This window comes from Miscanthus floridulus, chromosome 2 (genome assembly GCF_019320115.1).
Source record: "Miscanthus floridulus cultivar M001 chromosome 2, ASM1932011v1, whole genome shotgun sequence".
Lineage (NCBI taxonomy): Eukaryota > Viridiplantae > Streptophyta > Magnoliopsida > Poales > Poaceae > Miscanthus > Miscanthus floridulus.
This window is the reverse complement of record NC_089581.1, coordinates 181,328,525-181,348,762: the sequence shown is the minus strand read 5'-3', so window position 1 is coordinate 181,348,762 and position 20,238 is coordinate 181,328,525. Positions and strand designations below refer to the sequence as shown.

The following is a 20,238-nucleotide window of genomic DNA, read 5'->3' as shown; positions in this document are numbered from 1 at the left end:
GAATTGGAACACAGAAATTGATTTGACTGCTGAACCATGATTAAAACTTTATTCCTTGCCATTCACAGCCAGAACACAGAAATCTAACTCGTAGCACGCTTTTTTCCAAGTAGTAAAAGTTACAAGAATTTCGACGCAGAATAGTGAAGATACGGGCATCCTTGATCCGTGGACAACCAGTGTGGTTCCTTATTCTGATGGTGGAAGGCACTCGTCTGAATTCTCATGGCTGGAGATATACAGTCGCTCAGCTGTCGCTTCTGCTTGGCTTGTCTGACGCCGGGTACACCTAAAAGGAAGCAACAGCGATGCGTTCATGAGTTAGAAACCATATCACTCGTTGACGAAAAGTGGAGTGGAGGAACGCCCAGTGAAGCCGACCCTGCATAGGATAAACTGGAACTGTGCGCCAATCTTACCGTGTCAGGTGACGGGATCCACTCATTGGTAGCAGGGTTTCCCTTGCAAGAAGCATGGCGCTTCTCTGCATTTGGGTCTTCAGACAATTTGAACGAGGCGCCCTTAGCTTTGTCTATCTTGATGAAGCCCGTTCCGGTCTGCTCGCACGCGCGGTATTTGCACAGATTCGCAGGTTATGTTAGTCAAAATAGCAGTAAGCAGTTCATGGCCAAAACCATGCATGGAAGTATGCAACTGGAAGCAGCAGGAGGTAGAAAAGAAGGCCGTGGCAACCGTGTGATGCTGCTTGCCGACGCCGCCGAGGTCCTTGTAGTACTCCGTCTCCACGAACTCCTCTCCGACATTGCCGCCCTCGTACACCAACCTCTGAAAGAAACACTGATCGCGTCAATTTGAGGTGCCTGTTGCAGTTCAGACTTGGAGTTTCGGCGCGGAGGAAGAGGGAGAGAGACCTCAGTGTGGGCTTCGAGCTCCTGGAACTTGTCGAGCTCCGGATGGGTGTTGCCGCCGGCGTCCGGGACGAGCGCGTCGGTGTACACGGCGGAGTGCTCGCTGCGGGAAGGCTTGGTGTGGCGCTTGGGCTCCGCCTCGTCGTAGTACCCCCGCACCTCAGCCTCCAGCGTCGCCTCGTCCTCGGCGGAGAGGTGCGCGTCGCTCCTGTTGGGCTTCGACATTGATCCCCTTCCTTTATTCCTCTTTGCTATCACGTCGCTAGCTAGCCAGACGTCCTCTGGGCAGTGAGTGGGAGGCCGAAGGCGTGCCGTGCGCCGTGCTATAATGGCGCGCCGCGCGCGCGAGAGGGGACGCCGCGGTGGCGCGGGGGCCAACGAGATATTTGTGAAGGCGTTGCAAAATATCTCGAGGGGGTAGGCGCAGGTCGCTCGCGCTGGCTTTGCCGGGAGATGACTGGTGAGAATTGAGATTATAAATGTCAACGGGCCCGTTCCTCGAATCTCCGCGGGAATTCACTCGCTAGTGAACGAGGATGATATGAATTCTATCCCACGAAAGATTAAAGTAAAAAGTCTACTTAACTTCCATCTTTCATACTTGATACTTCACTCCCTCAACTATGAAACCGTCTGTTTTACCCCTTAAATTTTTTAAAACCATCTATTTTACTCTCTGGGCGGTTTTTAATAGTGGTCTTGCTACAGTAAAAGCGAGTCTGCTACAGCAACGGTGGGCTTGCTACAGTTATACAGTAATTAGAATTTGTCTATAACTAAGTTATACATAGTCCAATGAGTACGAAATTTTTACTATAGTTTAAGCATACAATAATTAGCGTACTATAAAAATTTCACCACAATTGGACCATAGAAGCTGCAGCTATAAATTATTCCAATTAATTACAGACAAAATTAGATTTTCCAATTAATCTAAGGCTACAGTAAAAATTTTGTACTAAAGCATACCGTATTATATATTCACTATATAGATCTACTCATGTGGAGTCCAACAAAATTAGATTTTTCATTTTATAATTTTTCTATGATTTTTCAAAAATTCACCAAAAATAAATTTAAAAAAAATTCAAAAGGCATTGGTACAGTATCACTCCACAGCCACTGTAGCACACCCGCTGTTACTGCAGCAAAGCCGCTGTCAAAAACTGCCCAGGGGTTAAAATAGACGGTTTTAGAAAGTTTAGGGGGTAAAACAGACGGTTTCATAGTTGGGGGTGAAGTAGACCAAGTATGAAAGGTGGGAGGTTAAGTAGACTTTTTCCAAAGATTAAACGGGGCTGAAGTTATCCTCGTCGGAAATCACGGGGGCGGGGATGGTATACAGGCCCCCGTCCCCGCTCCCCGCGGGGACCCGATTCCAAAGGCTCATATATCAACGAAAACGCGAAACGAAAGTTACATTTCATAGTCCCGTTATATTACTTAGGGTTTTAAACCAATTTTTATTAAACGAAAATATTATAGAACATATATGTGCTATTTAAATAAAATTTAAAGTGTAAACTTTGTAGATGACGATGCCCTGCGGTCCATGGGGATCTCCACGAGGACTAATTCCCCACAGAGATGGGAATGGGGAGAAAGTCTCCCCTGTGGTATTTGACGGGATGGAGATGGGAAATTTTCTTCCCCACGAGAAAGGGAATGGGGAGGCAGTCCCCGACGGGAAATTCCCGTTGACATCTGGAATTGAGATCGTGCCAGGAATGCTCGCTGATCGGGACCTCTGACTCTCTGAGGCTCTGACGCTGGTGTTTGGTAGTACTCCGCCGTCTCAACTCAAAATAAAAAAAAGGGCCATGGCCCGTTTCTTTCCTGGCCTGGAAGATAGATGGCCGCCACCGTCTAGGCCGATAGCCCAGCATCCGAAAGACGGGCCATGGCCCGTTTCTTTCCTCACCCCAGCGGCGGCGGCGGCGCCGGCGGCCATCTATCTATTATCCGAAAAGGCCGCACCTTGTTCGCTTTGCTCCTTCAACCTTCCGCTGCTGGTTCCGGAGGAAGGAGTGCGAGCAGACTGTAGCCGAATGGCGGCAGCGCCGCGGCCATCCAATGGTTGGTGCCTCTACTCTCCCCTTCAAGGCTTTACTCCCCTCTCCTCATCTCGGCGCTATCTATCCATATGGTTTTCCGATTCCCGCGCGTAACTTCGACTCGGTGCTGGTCGTGGTAGCCACTCTTCTCGCGCGCCTCCGGGACGGGACGGCCAAGTTCGAGCTCCTGGACGACTCTGCGCTTGCGCACGCTCCCCCGGCCTGGCCCCGACTTCACTGCTTCGCCAGGGTTGCCTCCTCGCTGTACGTCTCCGTCATCTCTTCCTCGACTCTCTCTGCATACCTGAATCGATTAGAGGGGAAGCAGAGTGAAGTTGCAAAAACTTGTTTGTTCTGATCTTCTCGGTGCAGGAGGGGTGGGTGGTCGGCGGCGCTAAACAAGGTGGAGCATTACAGGGTTCAGAGGGTCACCGGCGACGGCCGTTGCATGTTTCGAGCGTTGGTAATTTGCAGCATAGTCTCCTTCTGTGCGTTCTGATGGATTGTGCACCTTTAGGCTTTAGTATTCTACTAGAACAATGCACATTTAGTACTCTATTCGTTATCTTTCGAGTTTTAGTTAGAACAACGCCTCTTGAAGTGCGTTTTTGGCATATCTGCACATTCATATCAAAGGGAAACCTGGTGTGTTGCTTGTAGGCTAAAGGAATGGCAAAAAACAAGGGGATTCCTTTGGCCCCAAGGGAGGAGGTACAAGATGCAGGTAGCCTGAAACAAAGCCTCGTACATAGATCAATTTCCACATTATTGTTTTTTGTTTCTGTTTACTTTTGGCCTCATGTCTTGTTAATTTTTTTGCACTTTGATAAGTTGATATTGAAATAGCTTGACATGTAATAACACTTACTTTCTGAAAAAAAAATGTAAATGGAGATTGTTGGACTTTTTGTTTGAATTAAAGAAACCTGCGTTTACAATCATGTTATAAGATAGCACGCCCACTTTAACAACCACATAACTTGTTCACAAGACAGAAATAGATAATAGAACATGAGAAAATTAGGATCCTTGTCGATTAAAAAGAAACATGAATGAGAGTGGCATTTGTTCTTATGAGATTTGAGCATCATATATCCATCTATGATTCCAACCGAGAGCTTTAATTTCAGTTCTTATCTTTGACTTGAAGGACTGATTCTTATAGCAAGTTTTTTTCCTCGAACACGCAGGAGAACCGTTTGTCACTGTATTAAGAAGGAAAGAGTTATGTGTTTTCATTGTAACTTTGTTTGCTATATTTTGTAACTATTCTCTATCAATACATAGATTGGCAGAACTCCTGCCGGTCTTTTCAAAAAAAAAAGAAGGAAAGAGTTTTTTACAAACTATGTGGTGTAGCAGTATATAGCATTTACAACTTACAACCATGACTTTTCATTGGAAAAACTTCTGGAAATCAATGTCGATTTAGACATATTTACCAGACCAACAGACTAACAGTAAGCCCCACTAACAGTAAGCCCCACCACATTCCAGATATCTGGCATATCCATTTGTCACATGTTTACTGCATCTTCGTTGTATGAGATTTGTTGTTGATAAGATATTCTTCTAATTAATTAAAATTAATCTCCATTTTCCTAGATGATTTACGGATGGCAGTGAAAGAAATTATATGCGACAGTGAGACCGAGCGGCAGGAGTACGAAGAAGCAGTTATAGCAATTACTGTGGAGCAATCATTGAAACGGTTAGGCTCCTATAACTTCCTAGTTTGCTTTGACACGATGAACTAAGTTAAAGATGCTAACCAATTCATATTTTTTGTAGCTACTGCCAAAGGATAAGGCGGCCTGATTTCTGGGGTGGAGAGTCAGAATTCCTGGTATAGATTTTTATTGTTCTAAAAACTTGAAATTCTTAGTTTGTGCAGTCATCATTTATTTACCAGATTAGATCCATGTTGAATCGTGTTCGAGAAAAAAAAAGATCCATGTTGAATCTGATTGACATGATAGACAAGTTCATGCGTCATTCGTATTCTACTTTTGTTGAACTTCTGGAGGTTCTAGCCAAAATAGATGGAGCAGAATGCTAGTGCCTTAGCCTTACTGCCCGTCAAGTTGGATTGTATGTCTGTCTTTTAGATATTGTTTGCATAATTGCATGACATTTTTCTCCTTTCAGGTTTTGTCTAGACTGTGTCGGCAGCCAATAATTATTTATATTCCAGAGCGTGAGGTAATTCTACCAGCTTCTGGGATAGCATTCGTAGAGAGTTACTGGATCTTTTTGGTCCAGATTTGTAAATATTGTTGTGACAATTGAAATTGAAATGACCATTTCTGGTTGGCCTGCCTTTATTGTGAAAGTGAAGAAGCAATAATCAAATGTACAAATAATGGTGAATTTGAGTACCATCATTACCATGGGAATGAATTGTGGGGTGATAACTTTAAATAATTCTAATAAAATAAAATAACACCAGGAATTTGCAGCAGAGCCAAGAAAAGGTTAAAGCGGGCGTAGGACTAAATGATCTATATAAATTCATAGCAATTTTTTTGAAACAAATATAAATTCATAGCAATGTAGCGTCGCATTCCTACTTCGGTCCTAGGACCGTCGTGTTTTGCGCCAGGGGGCGCCATTTGTACATAAAACTCTAAACTCTTTATCTTACTTAATTGAGTGGCAGAGCTCCTGCCTTTTATTTCAAAAAAAAAAAAAATGCAGCGTCGCATTTCAGATATCTGCTTTTTCCATAATCTAATGCTCAGAATTCACAGTGTTCTTGGATCTTGATATTTGTCAAGATCTTTAAGCAAAAATATGGTAAAATATGGAAGTATTTTTTGCTAATAGTTAAATTAATGAAAATTTTACTTTAATGATCTTTGAAATTTTCCCTGTATAAACTCAATCCACCATCGAATTTGAAATTCCTATTTGGATTAAAGCACTACTTTTTGTTTACTCGGAAACTACATGTTATTGACATATTTCCATAGGCCATACTTGAAACTGAACTTGGCACTATGTTCTGTAATTTAGCTTGGCTCACATCTGTGATCTACCCTTCATGTTTGCAGTACCATGGTCGGGGTAATGGCTTCATTCCTATAGCTGAATATGGTTTGGAATTCACCAAAAATACAAAGCAGTGGAAGAAAAAGACACCAGTAAGACTATTATACAGCGGGAGGAACCATTATGATTTGCTAGTGTGACATAGTTGCAGAACTATCTACTTTTTAGTGCCCGTCATCATACCATGGTTGTATTATTTTTTGTTTTTATACCTGTGTTTTATTTTAGAATGTTTTTATACCTGTGCTTGTGGCCCTTTTTTTAGCCACCAATGGAATTGGTTCAGTTATCAAAATATCTATTTCGAATTCGAAATATATATGTCGTTTGCATGCTTTGATCGTGCATATTTCTCTCTCGTTTTCTTGGCAAAAATTGAGGTGCTGTGACAGCAGTTTCACGGTTGAGTTTAGAGTCATATAGACATTCATAGCAGATTTTGAGCTAAGAAGACGCATGGCATGTACTTGTACTGTACCCCTGCCCTAGTGAGGCCAATGCTATTTGCCAGCGATTTGTTCGGTGACTGGTTGGTGGCCGGCAGGATAATACATCGTTTGTCGGAGTTGTTGAGGGGTAATGCTTGATATCGAATTATTAGCACTCATCGTGTTATTTTTTAGAGCTTAGCACTCATCGTGTCGAAAGCATGGCTGACCGGAGTCATATATATTATGTCCTTGCATGAGGCTGGGAATGTGGAATGCATCTATTCCCTTCCCCCTCCTATGTTTCAGATTATTACAAGTGCGCTTCAGCATTTTTTATTCTTGCTGATCATTTTCTTTTACCGCAGTAGCATTGGTGCATGCTGCTACAACCTACAAGTTAGGATATATTTGGGTTATAATCATAACTTACCATGCCTAGGTTAATTATATCATAGTTTTTTAGGCAGTTGTTTGGTTAGATTTATTTCTTATCAAACTTTGCTGTAAGTGTGGCTTTAATTTTGTTTGCACACTTTCTATGGTAGTCACAGTTTATTTAAGGTTAGGCGTAGCATACTATGACAGCAACCGAACAGGGCCTTAATCGCTACTCTCTACATTTTTAAATAGTCTGCATCAAAATTTTAAAAGGAAAAGGTCAAACATTGTAAACCCCGCCATCAAATCAAAATATGTGTATTTTTTTATACACATGAGAGCGAAGATACATTCATAAATTCGCATTTGACAAGTAGAGACGTAGCCCACTGGCATCTACATTGACATGTTTTCTAGTAAGACTAGCAAACATGTGCGATCATCTGAATTCTGCCCATACCAACTGTAATGAACTAACTATATTTTTATTAGATTTTATAGGGTTTATTCTAACCTTATTTCGATTAAATCAAGACGTCCATCAACTATCGTCCACGGCTCACAATGGTCCTTGAACTTTCAAAATGTACATTCTAATCTTTAAATTTTTCTTTTGTTTCACCTTAGAATCATGAAACTGTCTGTTTCTAGCCCTTAAACTTTGTATCTTGGGCTCAATTTCATCCATGAACTACTAAAATGTATTTTAGTCATTAGATTTTTTTTCTTTTCGTCTCAATTTTATCCCTTGTCCTACATGAAATGCCACAATGTCACACCTAGTTAGCTCCAAGACCACCTGTGATTCGACATGGACGGTCATCAGTAGGTACTAGTGTCCTTACCATGGTCCCTAGTTACCGAATCGGACAACACACTTTTGACATTTCCATATTTCGAAATAAATATAAATACAGATCCAAATATGCTTGAATATGAATAATCAAATCATTTGATTATAATTTTACTTTTTCATTTGAATAACTAAATATTTTATCGTACGGACAAAAACATATTATTTTATCCGCAATTGGTTATTAGTTTAAATAACGTTGCAAATAGCTAAGGAAAAAATAGATCTGATGTTGTTCCAATGTACAATGTATTCTCAAGGTACTAAGTAGTGTTCATAGAAGCTATTATTACTCCCACAAAAGTATTGTAGTAAAAAAGATGGAAAGGTACCATTACAAGGTAATATTTAAAATAACACATTAGAATTATTAACGACTGCTAAAGAGTTTTTAGACTATCCACTAATAATGTTTTTATCTTCAATTGTGGGCTGTGTGGGAGCTGACCAGGCACGATGGTGCGGTGTTCCATGTAAGATGAGCGGTGAAGTTGAGATGGAAATAAAAGGTTGAGTAGTAAAACACACTTTGATATTCCATGGATGACATTGAACCAAAAATGCAAAGTTGAGATCTAAAATGGTCAATTTGCTAGTCCTAGGATGAAATTGAGCATAAAGATAAACTTGGTGAACCAAAATGGTCGTTTTAAAAGTTTAGAGATGAAACTCAGCCTTAGAATATAGCCGAGGGACTAAAATGACTATTTCTGTTTAAATCAAATAAATGCCAAGGCCCATAATAAGTGCTAGGTGCAGTAAAGGATTAAGCAGACATCAATTTTCTTTAAGTAGGTGATTATTGTTTTCATTTGTTATGAAGTTTATAAAGGTGGAAGGCAAGCCATATGCCCAAATACACACAGCTGTGACATGCACAAGTTTAGGCAGCTAGGCCACAACATGAGTTGTGCTAGCGAATGTTTTGTAGCTCCAAATTGTAACCGACGGACTTGGACAGACAGACCACATCAACGGTGATATCAGCGGAAGATTTGTAGCTCCAATTGTAAATGGCACCGTATTGAAGGAGGATGCAGTCTACCTTTGCTAGGCCTTGGAGGAGTGAGAGTAAGGGACGGATGGAGAGGGGTACGAGTGAGGGATGGACAGAGGAGAAAAGGAAAAAAGTCTTCGTAACCCCCTAACTATTTATGGTGGACTTCTTCATCCCCAAACTATAAAACTAGATTTTCTATCCCCTGAATTTTTTAAAACTGGTCAAATAACCCCCAAGCGGTTTTGGATGGTGGTTTTGCTATAGTGACGGTGATTTTGTCTTTTTCTTTTTTATTTATTTTCGCCGAATCTTTAAAAAATCATAGTAAATCACAGAAAAATCATAAAATAAAAAATCTAATTTTGTTGGACTCCACATGAGTAGATCTGCACAGTGAATACATAATATGGTATGCTTTAGTATAAAGTTTTTGTTGTAGCTTTAGATCTATGCTTTTTGTAATTAAATAAAATAATTCATAGTTGTAGCTTCTATGGTCCAATTGTGGTAAAATTTTATGGTGGACTAACTATTGTATGCTTGAATGATAATAAAAAATTTTATACTCATTGGATCATGCATAACTTAGTTATAGAGAAAACATAGATTTAACAAGCATAAACCTAAATAATTCTATAACTAAGTTATACATGATCCAATGAGTATAAAACTTTTACTATAGTTCAAGCATACAATAATTAGCATACCATAAAAAATTTACTACAATTAGACCATAGAAGCTATAGCTATGAATTATTTCAATTATTTACAGAAAAGCTACAACAAAAACTTTATACTAAAACATACTATACTATATGTTCATTATGTAGATCCACACATGTGGAGTCCAACAAAATTAGATTTTTTTATTTTATGATTTTTTGTGATTTACTATAATTTTTTAAAGATTCAACGAAAATAAAAAAAAAGAAAAAGACAAAACCACCGTAGCAAAACCACTGTCCAAAACCGCTTGGTTAGGGGGGTTATTTGACCAATTTTGGAAAGTTCAGGGGTAGAAAATCTGGTTTTATAGTTTAGGGGTGAAGTAGTCCACCCTGAATATTTGGGGGGTTATGTAGACTTTTTTCGAGGAGAAAATGACACATCAAGTTACGAGAGGGATAACTTTTTATTACTTTAATATTAGATATGATATTGATATAGATGTAAGTTTGTAGGAATTGATAATATATACACTGTCGGGTTCATAAACCCGGGATCCCTCATGGACCAGCTTTCCAACAAAGACTCGGCCCAGCAGACAACGTTACAAACGGCACACAAACTCCTGGACCGGCCCAAAAACATAAACGGCAGGCCGGAAGGACAATCTAATCTCCGACTAGAAGACCTGGCCAAGGAGGAACGGCGTCCGCTTCTGACTCCGGCCTGCCTCTCCGACCGGAGGGCCTCACAAAGGAAGAACAACACTCGCTTCCGACACCGGCCCACCTCCGGACGGGCCAAACACCACTTTCCGACTCCGACCCGTGTCTCCGACCGAGAGGCCTGGCCAAACACCACTTTCCGACTCCGACCCGTGTCTCCGACCGGGGATGCACTGAACCCCTGCTTACAGCTCCTCTTCGACTGGCGCAATCAGAGCCGGCTGGAACCAACTGACCGGGGACGTCCGCTCGGTAAGGACCAGGAAACGAACGGAGAAAGTAAGTCGAGGCACTCAAGTCAACCGCAATACCAAGGACCGTACCCTGTACACCTGCAGGACAGTACCCTACGACTTCCCTGGCATAACAGAGCCCATACAGTGTTGTAGGCGTCAACATTTCTCCTACAGTGTTGTGGGCGCCATCAACTCCCATGTAAGGATTCCCCCACGTGTCTCTGAGGCATCAACAGTGTTATGGACGCCGGCATTTACTGTATCAGGCGAACATGATAAAACCCCTTACATACCTCTGGGTATCAATAGTGTGGTAGGCACCGACATCTGCCATGCCTAAAGATGACGTGACCCCCACATGCATCTGACATTAAACAGTATTGTGGGCGCCTACCATCATCTTGTACCCGTCGGCGTGGACAACAAGACTTAGCAGCATACGTACTCTCTCCCTCTCACTTGTAAGGTCATCCCCTTCATCTATAAGAGGGGATACGCTCTCTTCCAACAGGGAGATCGATCAGTTCACTTATATAGATTCACCCTCTGTAACTTTAGACAAGTTATACCGAGCACACGCTCGAACACCTAGCATATAGCAGGGCTCTCGTCGCTCTCGGCTCTTCAGATCAGAGTCCAACCGGACCTCTTGTACCTCCATTTTTCTTCCTTCCATTTGTAACCCCACAACAAACTTCGAGCACCTAGGCTCAGGAATAAAGTCACCGACCGACTTAAACTGGACGTAGGGCACGTTACCTGAACCAGTATAAACCCTGTGCCATTAAGTGCTAGACCACCTCCGATCAAAACGTACAGCAAAACTATAAATATTTACGTGTTGGTCACTTTCTGCACCGACATACACTGAGATATGTTTTCAAATCCTAATGTAGGTTAAAAAATGGAGAGACTACCTTGCAAATTGGTGTTATATAGCCTGAACTACCTTGCAATTTATAAATACTCATACATACTTTTTTTTCTAAAATTGGTGTTATATAGGGAATAATTTGTAAATTGGTGTTATTAAAATTAGAGAAATTTAATTTAATAAAGCTAAAATGAACTATAATTGGGATGAGGAAGTAGTTACTAACAATCAAGATTAGCAAATGTGGATGACCCCATCTTCCAAATAAATTTACTAGATCAGTTATCCAACATCTGCGGGAGGAGAACCCCATTAACTAATTTTTGTACGATCTCATGAAGCCACGTCACTGTATAGGGCCCGCTTCTCCCCACCTTGGTCGATACATCAATGACTACTTTGCCTCTTCTCCTTCCCAGTGCGGTAAACGTGGGCAACTATTCTTCTCTAGCATCTCAACGGACGAACTGCTCCAACTCACGATAAACAACCACTCACAGCTTTCTCCGTTTGTGTGGAAATGATTGCTTCATAAAACCACCGTGAGAAACTGAGTGGTCGGTTAGATTTATATAAGCTAGCAAGGTTCCTTGGACTCCATTCACCCTTTTGTTCATCTAGCTCGTGGATCAGGTGCTGGCCTTCTCGATTGTGAGAGCCATGCCAGTCATCTCCCTTGGCGCCAGCTTTGTCGTGGTGGAGGGGCGGGGACCATCAGCACGTCGCAGCGGCGTGCCACCGGTAGCAGTGGCGGATCCAGGATTTGAAGTCACGGTATGCTGTCCAAAATTTTTCATATATAATTCGATAAAATCATTTCTCAATTTGGTAATAATTGTAAAATTAAACGTAATTTGATATATACACTAAAGTACATGATAAGTATGAAACTGAAAGACATAAATTTTAATATAAATAGTTCAAACGTCGTATTAACAGTCCCAAATATAAACATAAAAGAGAGTATGTAAGAGACTTATCATACTACTTATCTGACTTTTTAAACTGTTTTCTAAGGGATGTGAATGTTTCGATTATATTATCTTTATTCATTTAAAAATGCCTCTTAACAAATTCTTAATGTTGCTTTCACTAAATCATTGTAGAAAATACCCTATCAACAATTGTCGTTGCTTAGCAATATCAATAGGCGTTATGTTTTTATATAAAATAAAAGAGAAGAGACAAAAGCAAAGATGGAATACCTAGGTAGCAGCAGCGAAGTAGCTGGGGCGGATCCTCAATCTGACCATCTTAATCATGATTAGTGGTGACGTCGTGTCCTCGTAGCCTCGCCCGACCGCGTGTACTGCTTCGTTGATCGGAGACGGCGATGATCTGAGACCCAGCGGCATTGGATCGATGGACTCCTACCATAAAGTCCCATCGTGTGGGGTCCTTCCAAGTGACGTCGTGTGGCCGTAGGCTGACCCGTAGCTGGTATAGGCCGTGTCACTGGGTGAGGTCGTGGGCCTCGAAAGTGAAAAGGCCTCACGCCGCACGTCGCAGCCTCAGTTAGTTATTTTGCAAGTTTTTCTGTTTTACTACAAATAAATATACATGTATATATACTCTATACATGCTAGACCTACAGGGTATGCCAGTGCATACCTGGCATACCCTGTAGATCCGCCCCTGACCAGTAGCAGCAGTGGGAAGAGGTGAGGGCAAGGAGAAGCGTTGCTCGCGCTCATCAAGAGACGGCAGTGGCGGGCAAGCGACAGGGGAAGAGCGGGGGTCAGAGGCCCGCACGGCACGAGCCAGCCTCGCGCTCCTTCCGCCCAAATTTTTTTGTTTTTAGCTTTTTTTAAAAAAAAATCACAAATATTTTTATAGAGATATGCTTTTAAAATCTAGATCCTTAACTCGGCGTTATCATTGGTGGTGTCGAGCTTACACGTCTCGGCGCCATAGATTTTGGTGTCTAGGTCTTGGGCTCGACGCAGACGTGACGGTGACTTAGCAGACACTTTGGCGCCGAGCTTGGCGCCATAGATTTTGGCGTCGAGCTTGGCGCCGTGGTTATTGGCGCTAAGCTTGGCGCCGCGGTTATTGACGCCGAGAACGGCGTCAAGATTTATGGCGCCGAGGTGGTGTTTTAACCCGACGCCCAACCTTTCTGCCCGAGCCTTCTTTCTCTTCTTTCTTCTCCCTCTCTGGTTTTTTCTCTCCCCACTTCGTCCTACCTTACAAATCGACATATTGGATCTTGGAAACTTTGATTTGATTCGTAGATCTTCGAGAGCAAGGTATCCTCGCTCCCTCCTAATTTTTTTTCAAATCGATTCGGTATATATTAATCAGATTTTTCAACTTAAGAATCGTCATTACTTAAGGTTTCATGCAATTTTAATATTTATATTATACAACCGTAGGATGCCAAGGCGTGAAAAAACTACCAAACCAAGATAACCTCAGCGCACGTTGTTATAATATGGGTTCATTGTTGTGGATCAAATGGGAAACCTTAGGTGTAGGGTTTAATGTTAATTGCTTTTGGTTCTTAGAACGAAAATGGCTAAATTGTAGTTATAGTCGGATGACCGAAAATGCCTTCGACCCATTGCCTTTGCCTAGTGGTGTTTCAGTGCCCATGTACTTTTGCGGTGATCCTTGCAAGATAGCCAAGTCCAATGAAGAGGACACATATACGCAGAGGTATTGGATGTGTTCCAATTTTACATTTGAGCCTACACTTCGTTAGTGCCGCATTAACAAGATGGTGATGAATTGATGTTTGTGTCATATGACATCTTGCATGATTTTTTTGTTTTATAACAATTAAATTTTTTGCAAACCCCTCCACCGCTCTGTGATTTTGAGCAGTGGATCGATAATGAGATCAAACCTGAAGACAAGGAATAGATGCAAAAACTGCTATGGTGGGAGGCAGAGGACAAGGAGATGATGGAGAAGAGACACGGAGAGGAGGCTACAAAAAAGGAGCATAAGGAAGAGGAGGAAAGAAGGCGTGTTGCTACGTACAGGAAGAAGAGGGAGAAGAAGTTTGAGCGTGCATGCCGAGCGAAAACAGCGATGGAGGAGAATCCCGATGCCCTAAGGAAGGGAAAGTGGTCTCGTTGCACTCAATAGTCTCCATTACTTGCTAGATCTATGGTTTATTCATGAACAATGTTGTCTATTGTTGGACTTTTCATTGTGTTTTTATGTAATGCACTTTAAGTATGTGCATGCTTAGGTCATGTACCGCGTTATTTAGTTTGTCGGCACGTACTTCTAGTATTATTGTGTTGTTTAATGTGTCATAGTATTAGACTTTTCATTATGTAGTTGTTTTCATTATTTACGGTCATAATATTCAGTTTAATATTGCGGACGTAGTGAAATGTGATCACGTGCTGCAAACAAAACCTAACGAAGTAGGACATTATATAATTCAACACACAAAACACATGAAATGGCATGTGAGAACATGTACCGAACTAGGGTACAGAGGTCCTAAACTAAACCTAACATGCCTTAGGTAATTGAAGCGAACAACAAGCACAAGAAATGGCATGTGAGAACATGTACCAAACAAGGGTACATAGTTCCTTCGACTAAACCTAGCATGCCTTAGGTAATTAAACCAAACAACAAACATATAGATATGCCATGTGAATAAGATAGGGTCGTCCTAGTAGTATGGCCACATAGCAAATTGTGTTGCACCTTCTCCATAGTAGCCTCCCATTGTTGGTGGTGTTGGTGACGGGGGTGATGGCGGAGGCCCCTTGTTCTTATGATTAGGACAGGTGCAATATGGATCATTGTAGAGTGCCTTATGTGAACTTGCATCATTGTTGTTGTCGTCGTCTTCGTCTTCCTTGTATCCGCTGCTAACTTCTCTTTATAGATCGAAGATTTGGTCCTATAGGTAGTAGATGTATTGCTGATACGGATAAATTAGTCAAGGATCGACCCACCTAGTGAACCCATAGTTTTTTTTGGACTAAAAAAACTACAATAAGTATGCCTGTGAGCTGTAAGGGTATTCGAGAAACATATTTAACAAACGAAATGTAATAGCAATTACCCATGCTCGCGGGCATTTGAAGAAACAACGACCTCCATCGATCCCCTCGGTGAACCTCTGCACTAAGCGGGGGCTCCATGTGTGCACAAGCATGTCGACACTGAACTCATGAGGTATCTTGCTCTCGATATTAAAGTTGTGATGCCTAACTGCTGCCACCAAATGAGAACATAGAAAGTGGTACTGTCTTGGTTTACCACAAGTGCATGTAAAATCTTAGAGGATTACCACATGCATCCTTGACTCTCGAACCTCACTATCGGACATTGTACCGCCCCTATGCTCAACCTGATAAGTCCTTGTAGCGTGGTCAAAATATATAACCTCGTGTGTGCCAGCCCTTTCATTTGCCTTCTCTATGTGTGCCTTTGGTTTCGGAGCCCATATCTCTCCATCACTCCGCAACTTCAATGTATGGCCGTGTCTATCGTTGAACCAGGCAACAAGCTTGTAGAAGGTGAATTGAATGATTGCATTTATGGGCATGCCACGTATCCCCAATAGTAACTTATTGAATGACTCCATCATGTTGCTACACTGAAACTCATACCTCCATCCACCGGCATTGTGTGCTCTTGTCCATTTCTCTAAATTCCTCATCAAACCTATGAGCCATCGTCTACCTTCTACATTTGATGTGGTTCTGACCTGCTCTAACTTTTTCTGAAAGTACTTGTCCTCAAGCTGTCGAGCATCCTCTTAGAACAAATCAAAGTTATTCTTCACACCATCCTTCTGGAGTAGATTCTCGGCAAGGTGTCGAGTACACCAACGATGGTGCAAAGGTGCATACCCTTCTATATGCTCTTGCACGACATTAAGTATGCCCTGGTGCCTATCAGATATGACACCAACCTCCCTGCTAGGTCCAACCACATGCATCCAGACTAGCCTCAAGAACCATCCCCAATTGTCATTGTTCTCCTTCTCAACCAAAGCAAATGCCAAAGGATCCAACTTGTTCGCGTCACAAGATATGGCCACAAGAACTATGCCCTAATATTTGCTAATCAAGAACATACCATTAATGGAGTAGACGAGACGACAGTGTCTAAAGGCCTCAACACACTAAGGGAAGCACCAGAAAGCACGAAAAAATATCTGCCTCCCATCCTTCAATGCATTTAGTTTTGGGATGTACTCATAATGCATGCCTAGATTCACCGATTTAATTGCATTGAAAAGTACTAGCAACTGCTCATACCCATCCTCCCAGTCCCCATATATCATCTTCCACGCTCGCTGCTTAGCCCTCCAAGGTTTACCATAAGTTATCACATAACCTCCATATAATGCCTCGATGGTCCTGATAATTGTCCTAACCTTCATGTTGGGTTCTCCCTGTAATATTTTCATCAACTACTTGGCAATGAGGGTAGATGTCAACTGCCAATGCTTCAGTGTCAGCACATGGTTAGCACAATTGTGTGGCCCAATAACTTTTGTGATCTTCCACTTTTTGATGTCAGCACATGGTCAGCATCTCCAACTAGCTCATTGGGGGTAGATTGAGCATCGAGAACCGTAGGTGCAACCTCCACATCCATATCAGGTTTCAGGATGGGAGGGTCGAAGTGTGTCTGCTGACACATTGATGGGGAAAACCCATGAGGGATATGATCAACTAACACCCAACGCACAACCACGTCCAAACTTTGGAACTGACACTTCATAGCCAATCTCACATAGTTCTCCCACTAGTCTGCACACTCAATTGGAATCATCTTCCTTAGGATGTTGGGAGGGAAACCTAGGTGAAGTACACCCTTCACTATGATGCCATCATCATCATTATTAGCTCCATGGCAATGTAGCTCCTCCTGAGCCCTTGCAACCAACTCACTAAATGAAGGCTTCTCATTGAATAACACAGGCACGCTTTGCATCTCAACAAACTCAACATATTCATAGCGATCTCTTTCCATGGTGCCTCCATGACATATGCTCACTAGGTTGTCCATCTAGTAGTTCAAACAAAAATTGAAATACAGTTCGTTTAGTCTAAAGTAGCTGCTATATAGTACCTCTCTAATAGATACTAACCAACTACACCATAAATAACTATGTCACTAGCTATCTAACTATATTTATCTAATTATATCTATCTCACTAACTAAATCAACTACCTACATCATCAAATTTACTAGAAACTACCAAATAATCAAAGTAGCACTATAATTCAAGCTAACTAAGTACCTACATTGCATATTAAAAAATTTTACCTGTCCAAGTCAATGCAACGATGCGACATGGACGTGGACTCCGAGACTGGAGCAGGACGGGGACATGGAGGACAGGATCGACAATGAGGTCATGGCACGCTGGGAGCAGGGGCCGTGTCATGGTCGGGGGCGCCGGAGGGAGCATCTATGTGCGCGACAGATGCGGCGAGCCAAGACGGACGAGGCGATGCGCGGCCAGCATGGCGGGGGCTAGTGTGGGCGTAGGCTAGGAGGGGCGGCGGGTGCGGGAAGGCCGGTGCTCCGCGTGGCGAGGCGGCTTAAGCGGGCTAGGGCCATGGCCGGCGTGGGCATGGCAGTGCGGCAGCGCTGGCGGCACCCTGGCTCGAGAGCGGTAGAGAGAGAGAGGAAGAGAGAAAGGAAGGGAGGGCCCATACGTAAGACAGGGCTTGACACCAATAACCATGGCGCCAAGATCTACGGCGTCAAGGTGCTTGCCAAGTCACCGCCATGTCTACACCGATCTCAAGACCTAGGCACCAAAATCTATGGCACCGAGACATGTAAGCCTGGCGCCACCAACGATGACGCCGAGCTAACAGTCTAGATTTTGAAAGGATACCTTCAGGGATATATTTGTGAAAAAATAAAAAAAGCTAAAAAACAAAAAAAAATTGGTCCTTCCGCGTACCGCGCACTCCGCCCACATCCAGCCTCGCGCCCCTTCTGCGCACCGCGTGCTTTGCCGACATCTACGCCACGCTTCACACTACTATCCTGCGTCGTTTGGTGGTGCTCATAGTTCCTCGGGCAGCACCAACGCAATTGATGATAATTCTTCTTTGAACTGCGAGATGGTGATTATTTCACATGAGCAAGGATAGACAGCGAGCAGTCCTAACATGCTCTGGATAAGGCATGGATGCATGGTAGTTCAATACTTCAATCATTTCTTCTATTTTCTTCTTTTCCATTCTTTTTAATTTTTAGCTTTAATAGTATGTCAATGTTCTGCCATGATCCAATTCAACACTACAAAGTTTCCGCAGCAACGCATGGGTACCATCTAGTTCTCTTAATATGAAACATCCCATCCATACTGGTCCCTTTTAAATGCCTCCCCCCCACACACAAAAAAAGAATAGACCACCATCTATCATTCTAAGCAAGTGCAAGATTGTGAAGACCTAGGTCATTACTACTTTAGGCCTTGTTCACTTGAGCTTATCAGCCAGAATCAGCTCTACTTTTCAGCCATGGGAACAATGTTTTCTCTCACAATAAATCATCCCTATAAATCAGCCACAACAGCAATAAGTTCTACCGAATAGGGCATAATAATCTTGGCCTATGATTCATTACTCAACAAATACAAGATTGTCAAATAATAAATTATAACAAAGTTGGCAGCAGAGAATAGCTAGAAGGTGCCAATAATTAGTACAATACCATTCTACGCACTTAAGTCTTTAAATAAACGTCACATGTTTGCGCATTATTACAAACCCTTCGTATAGAAGTTCAAACTAGATTACTAGGTGAGCGACAAAGTCACATCACCCCTGACATACAAAACTTAGCTAAGGGGATTATTTATTCATCCCATCCACCATAAGAGGTGGCAACAACTTAACTAGCTTCCTCATAGGCATCATCCCAATCTGCATAGGCATAACCATCGTCTAGAGACCCTTGTACACATCCTTAGCGATCATCTGGAGAGGGAGAGTTAATACAAGAGTGAGCACAACGTACTGAGCAAAGCATATATTAAATCAAAGCAATGCAATCTGGTTATATCAAACGACCAATAATATAGCATCTTGTTGTTTAAAATAGCCTTTATAGAAAAAGTCAAGTTCAAAACACTACTAATCACTCATATTTCGAGGAAGAACCACCCATAGGTTCCCATAGCCTCTATTCCAAGAGACATGACATGAATTCATGATTTAACCGTGTGTAGGTTTATATCATCTTACCCATGTGAAAGGATCAAGATGCCCAAGAGGGGGGGGGGTGAATTGGACTAATTCTAAATTTCTTTGCAATAATTAAGTCCTATGGTTAGCCCAATTAACCCCTTGTGCCTAAAAAGTGTTTCTATTGATCTACCGCATAAAAGTTTAGCAACCTATGTTCCAATCCTACTCTAGCATGGTAATTCTATGAATGTAAATGACAAGAATTGAATTGCTCAAAGTAAATGTTTAAAGTAAAGAGAGAAGGAGGAACACGGCGATGTTTTGCCGAGGTATCGAAGAGTCGCCACTCCCCACTAGTCCTCGTTGGAGCACCCGTGCAAGGGTGTAGCTCTCCCTTGATCCACGCAAGGATCAAGTGCTCTCTATGGGTTAATTCTTCGACACTCCGTCACGGTTAATCACCCACAACCGCTCACAACTTGAGTTGGGTCATCCACAAGCTCCGCCGGATTATCATCAAGCTCCCAATCACCACCAAGCCGTCTAGGTGATGACGATCACCAAGAGTAACAAGCACGAACTCTCACTTGACCATGACAAGCCTAATGAGAAGGGTGGATGCACACTTTGCTACTCTTGCTTTCACTAATAAGGGCTCTCTTTGGGATTCTCAAATCTCAATCACCTCACTAGGACCTTGCTCTTCTTGGCACTCTCAAGGGTGTTTCTTAGCTGTTGAAATGAGCAAAAGTGCCCCCTCACTCGAATGGAGGAAGTATTTAAACACCCATGTTCAAAATGAACCACTATGTGCCTCTACGGGGTGATCGAACGCTCTGGTCATGTTGATCGGACGCTCCAATCAGTTCTCTCCGAACTCCAGTGTTTAAGTTGTGACTGCACTGACCGGACACGTTCGGTAACAATTTTCCCTTTCTAGAACCTTACTGGAGTCGACTG

At 42.4% G+C, this 20,238-nt stretch overlaps 2 protein-coding genes across 2 annotated transcripts; one reads left to right on the top strand and one right to left on the bottom strand.

Annotated features, from left to right (window-relative positions):
• Positions 1-11: 11 nt before the first annotated feature.
• Positions 12-1,238, bottom strand: LOC136540892 (uncharacterized). The gene is made up of 4 exons (XM_066532931.1): positions 873-1,238; positions 694-786; positions 420-557; positions 12-289 (listed from the first exon to the last, which is right to left on the bottom strand). The coding sequence occupies exons 1-4, from the start codon at positions 1,092-1,094 to the stop codon at positions 248-250; spliced, it is 495 nt and encodes a 164-aa protein (XP_066389028.1). The 5' UTR covers positions 1,095-1,238; the 3' UTR covers positions 12-247.
• A 1,476-nt stretch (positions 1,239-2,714) lies between these two features.
• LOC136540891 (OVARIAN TUMOR DOMAIN-containing deubiquitinating enzyme 3) lies at positions 2,715-6,291 on the top strand. The gene is made up of 8 exons (XM_066532930.1): positions 2,715-2,945; positions 3,064-3,187; positions 3,296-3,386; positions 3,584-3,647; positions 4,529-4,634; positions 4,715-4,769; positions 5,072-5,125; positions 5,977-6,291. Exons 1-8 carry the CDS (start codon positions 2,918-2,920, stop codon positions 6,112-6,114), a joined length of 660 nt encoding a protein of 219 aa, XP_066389027.1. The 5' UTR covers positions 2,715-2,917; the 3' UTR covers positions 6,115-6,291.
• Positions 6,292-20,238: the final 13,947 nt, after the last annotated feature.

What these genes read in the sequence shown, in the direction of transcription:
- LOC136540892 (XM_066532931.1), bottom strand. Translation starts at nt 1,094, where the DNA reads ATGTCGAAGCCCAACAGGAGCGACGCGCACCTCTCCGCCGAGGACGAG. An exon ending in TCGGCAAGCAGCATCACACG is followed by an intron (nt 558 to 693) that starts GTTGCCACGGCC and finishes GCGTGCGAGCAG; the next exon opens with ACCGGAACGGGCTTCATCAA. An exon ending in GGATCCCGTCACCTGACACG is followed by an intron (nt 290 to 419) that starts GTAAGATTGGCG and finishes GCTTCCTTTTAG; the next exon opens with GTGTACCCGGCGTCAGACAA.
- LOC136540891 (XM_066532930.1), top strand. Translation starts at nt 2,918, where the DNA reads ATGGCGGCAGCGCCGCGGCCATCCAATG. An exon ending in GTTGCATGTTTCGAGCGTTG is followed by an intron (nt 3,387 to 3,583) that starts GTAATTTGCAGC and finishes TGTTGCTTGTAG; the next exon opens with GCTAAAGGAATGGCAAAAAA. An exon ending in GTGGAGAGTCAGAATTCCTG is followed by an intron (nt 4,770 to 5,071) that starts GTATAGATTTTT and finishes TTCTCCTTTCAG; the next exon opens with GTTTTGTCTAGACTGTGTCG.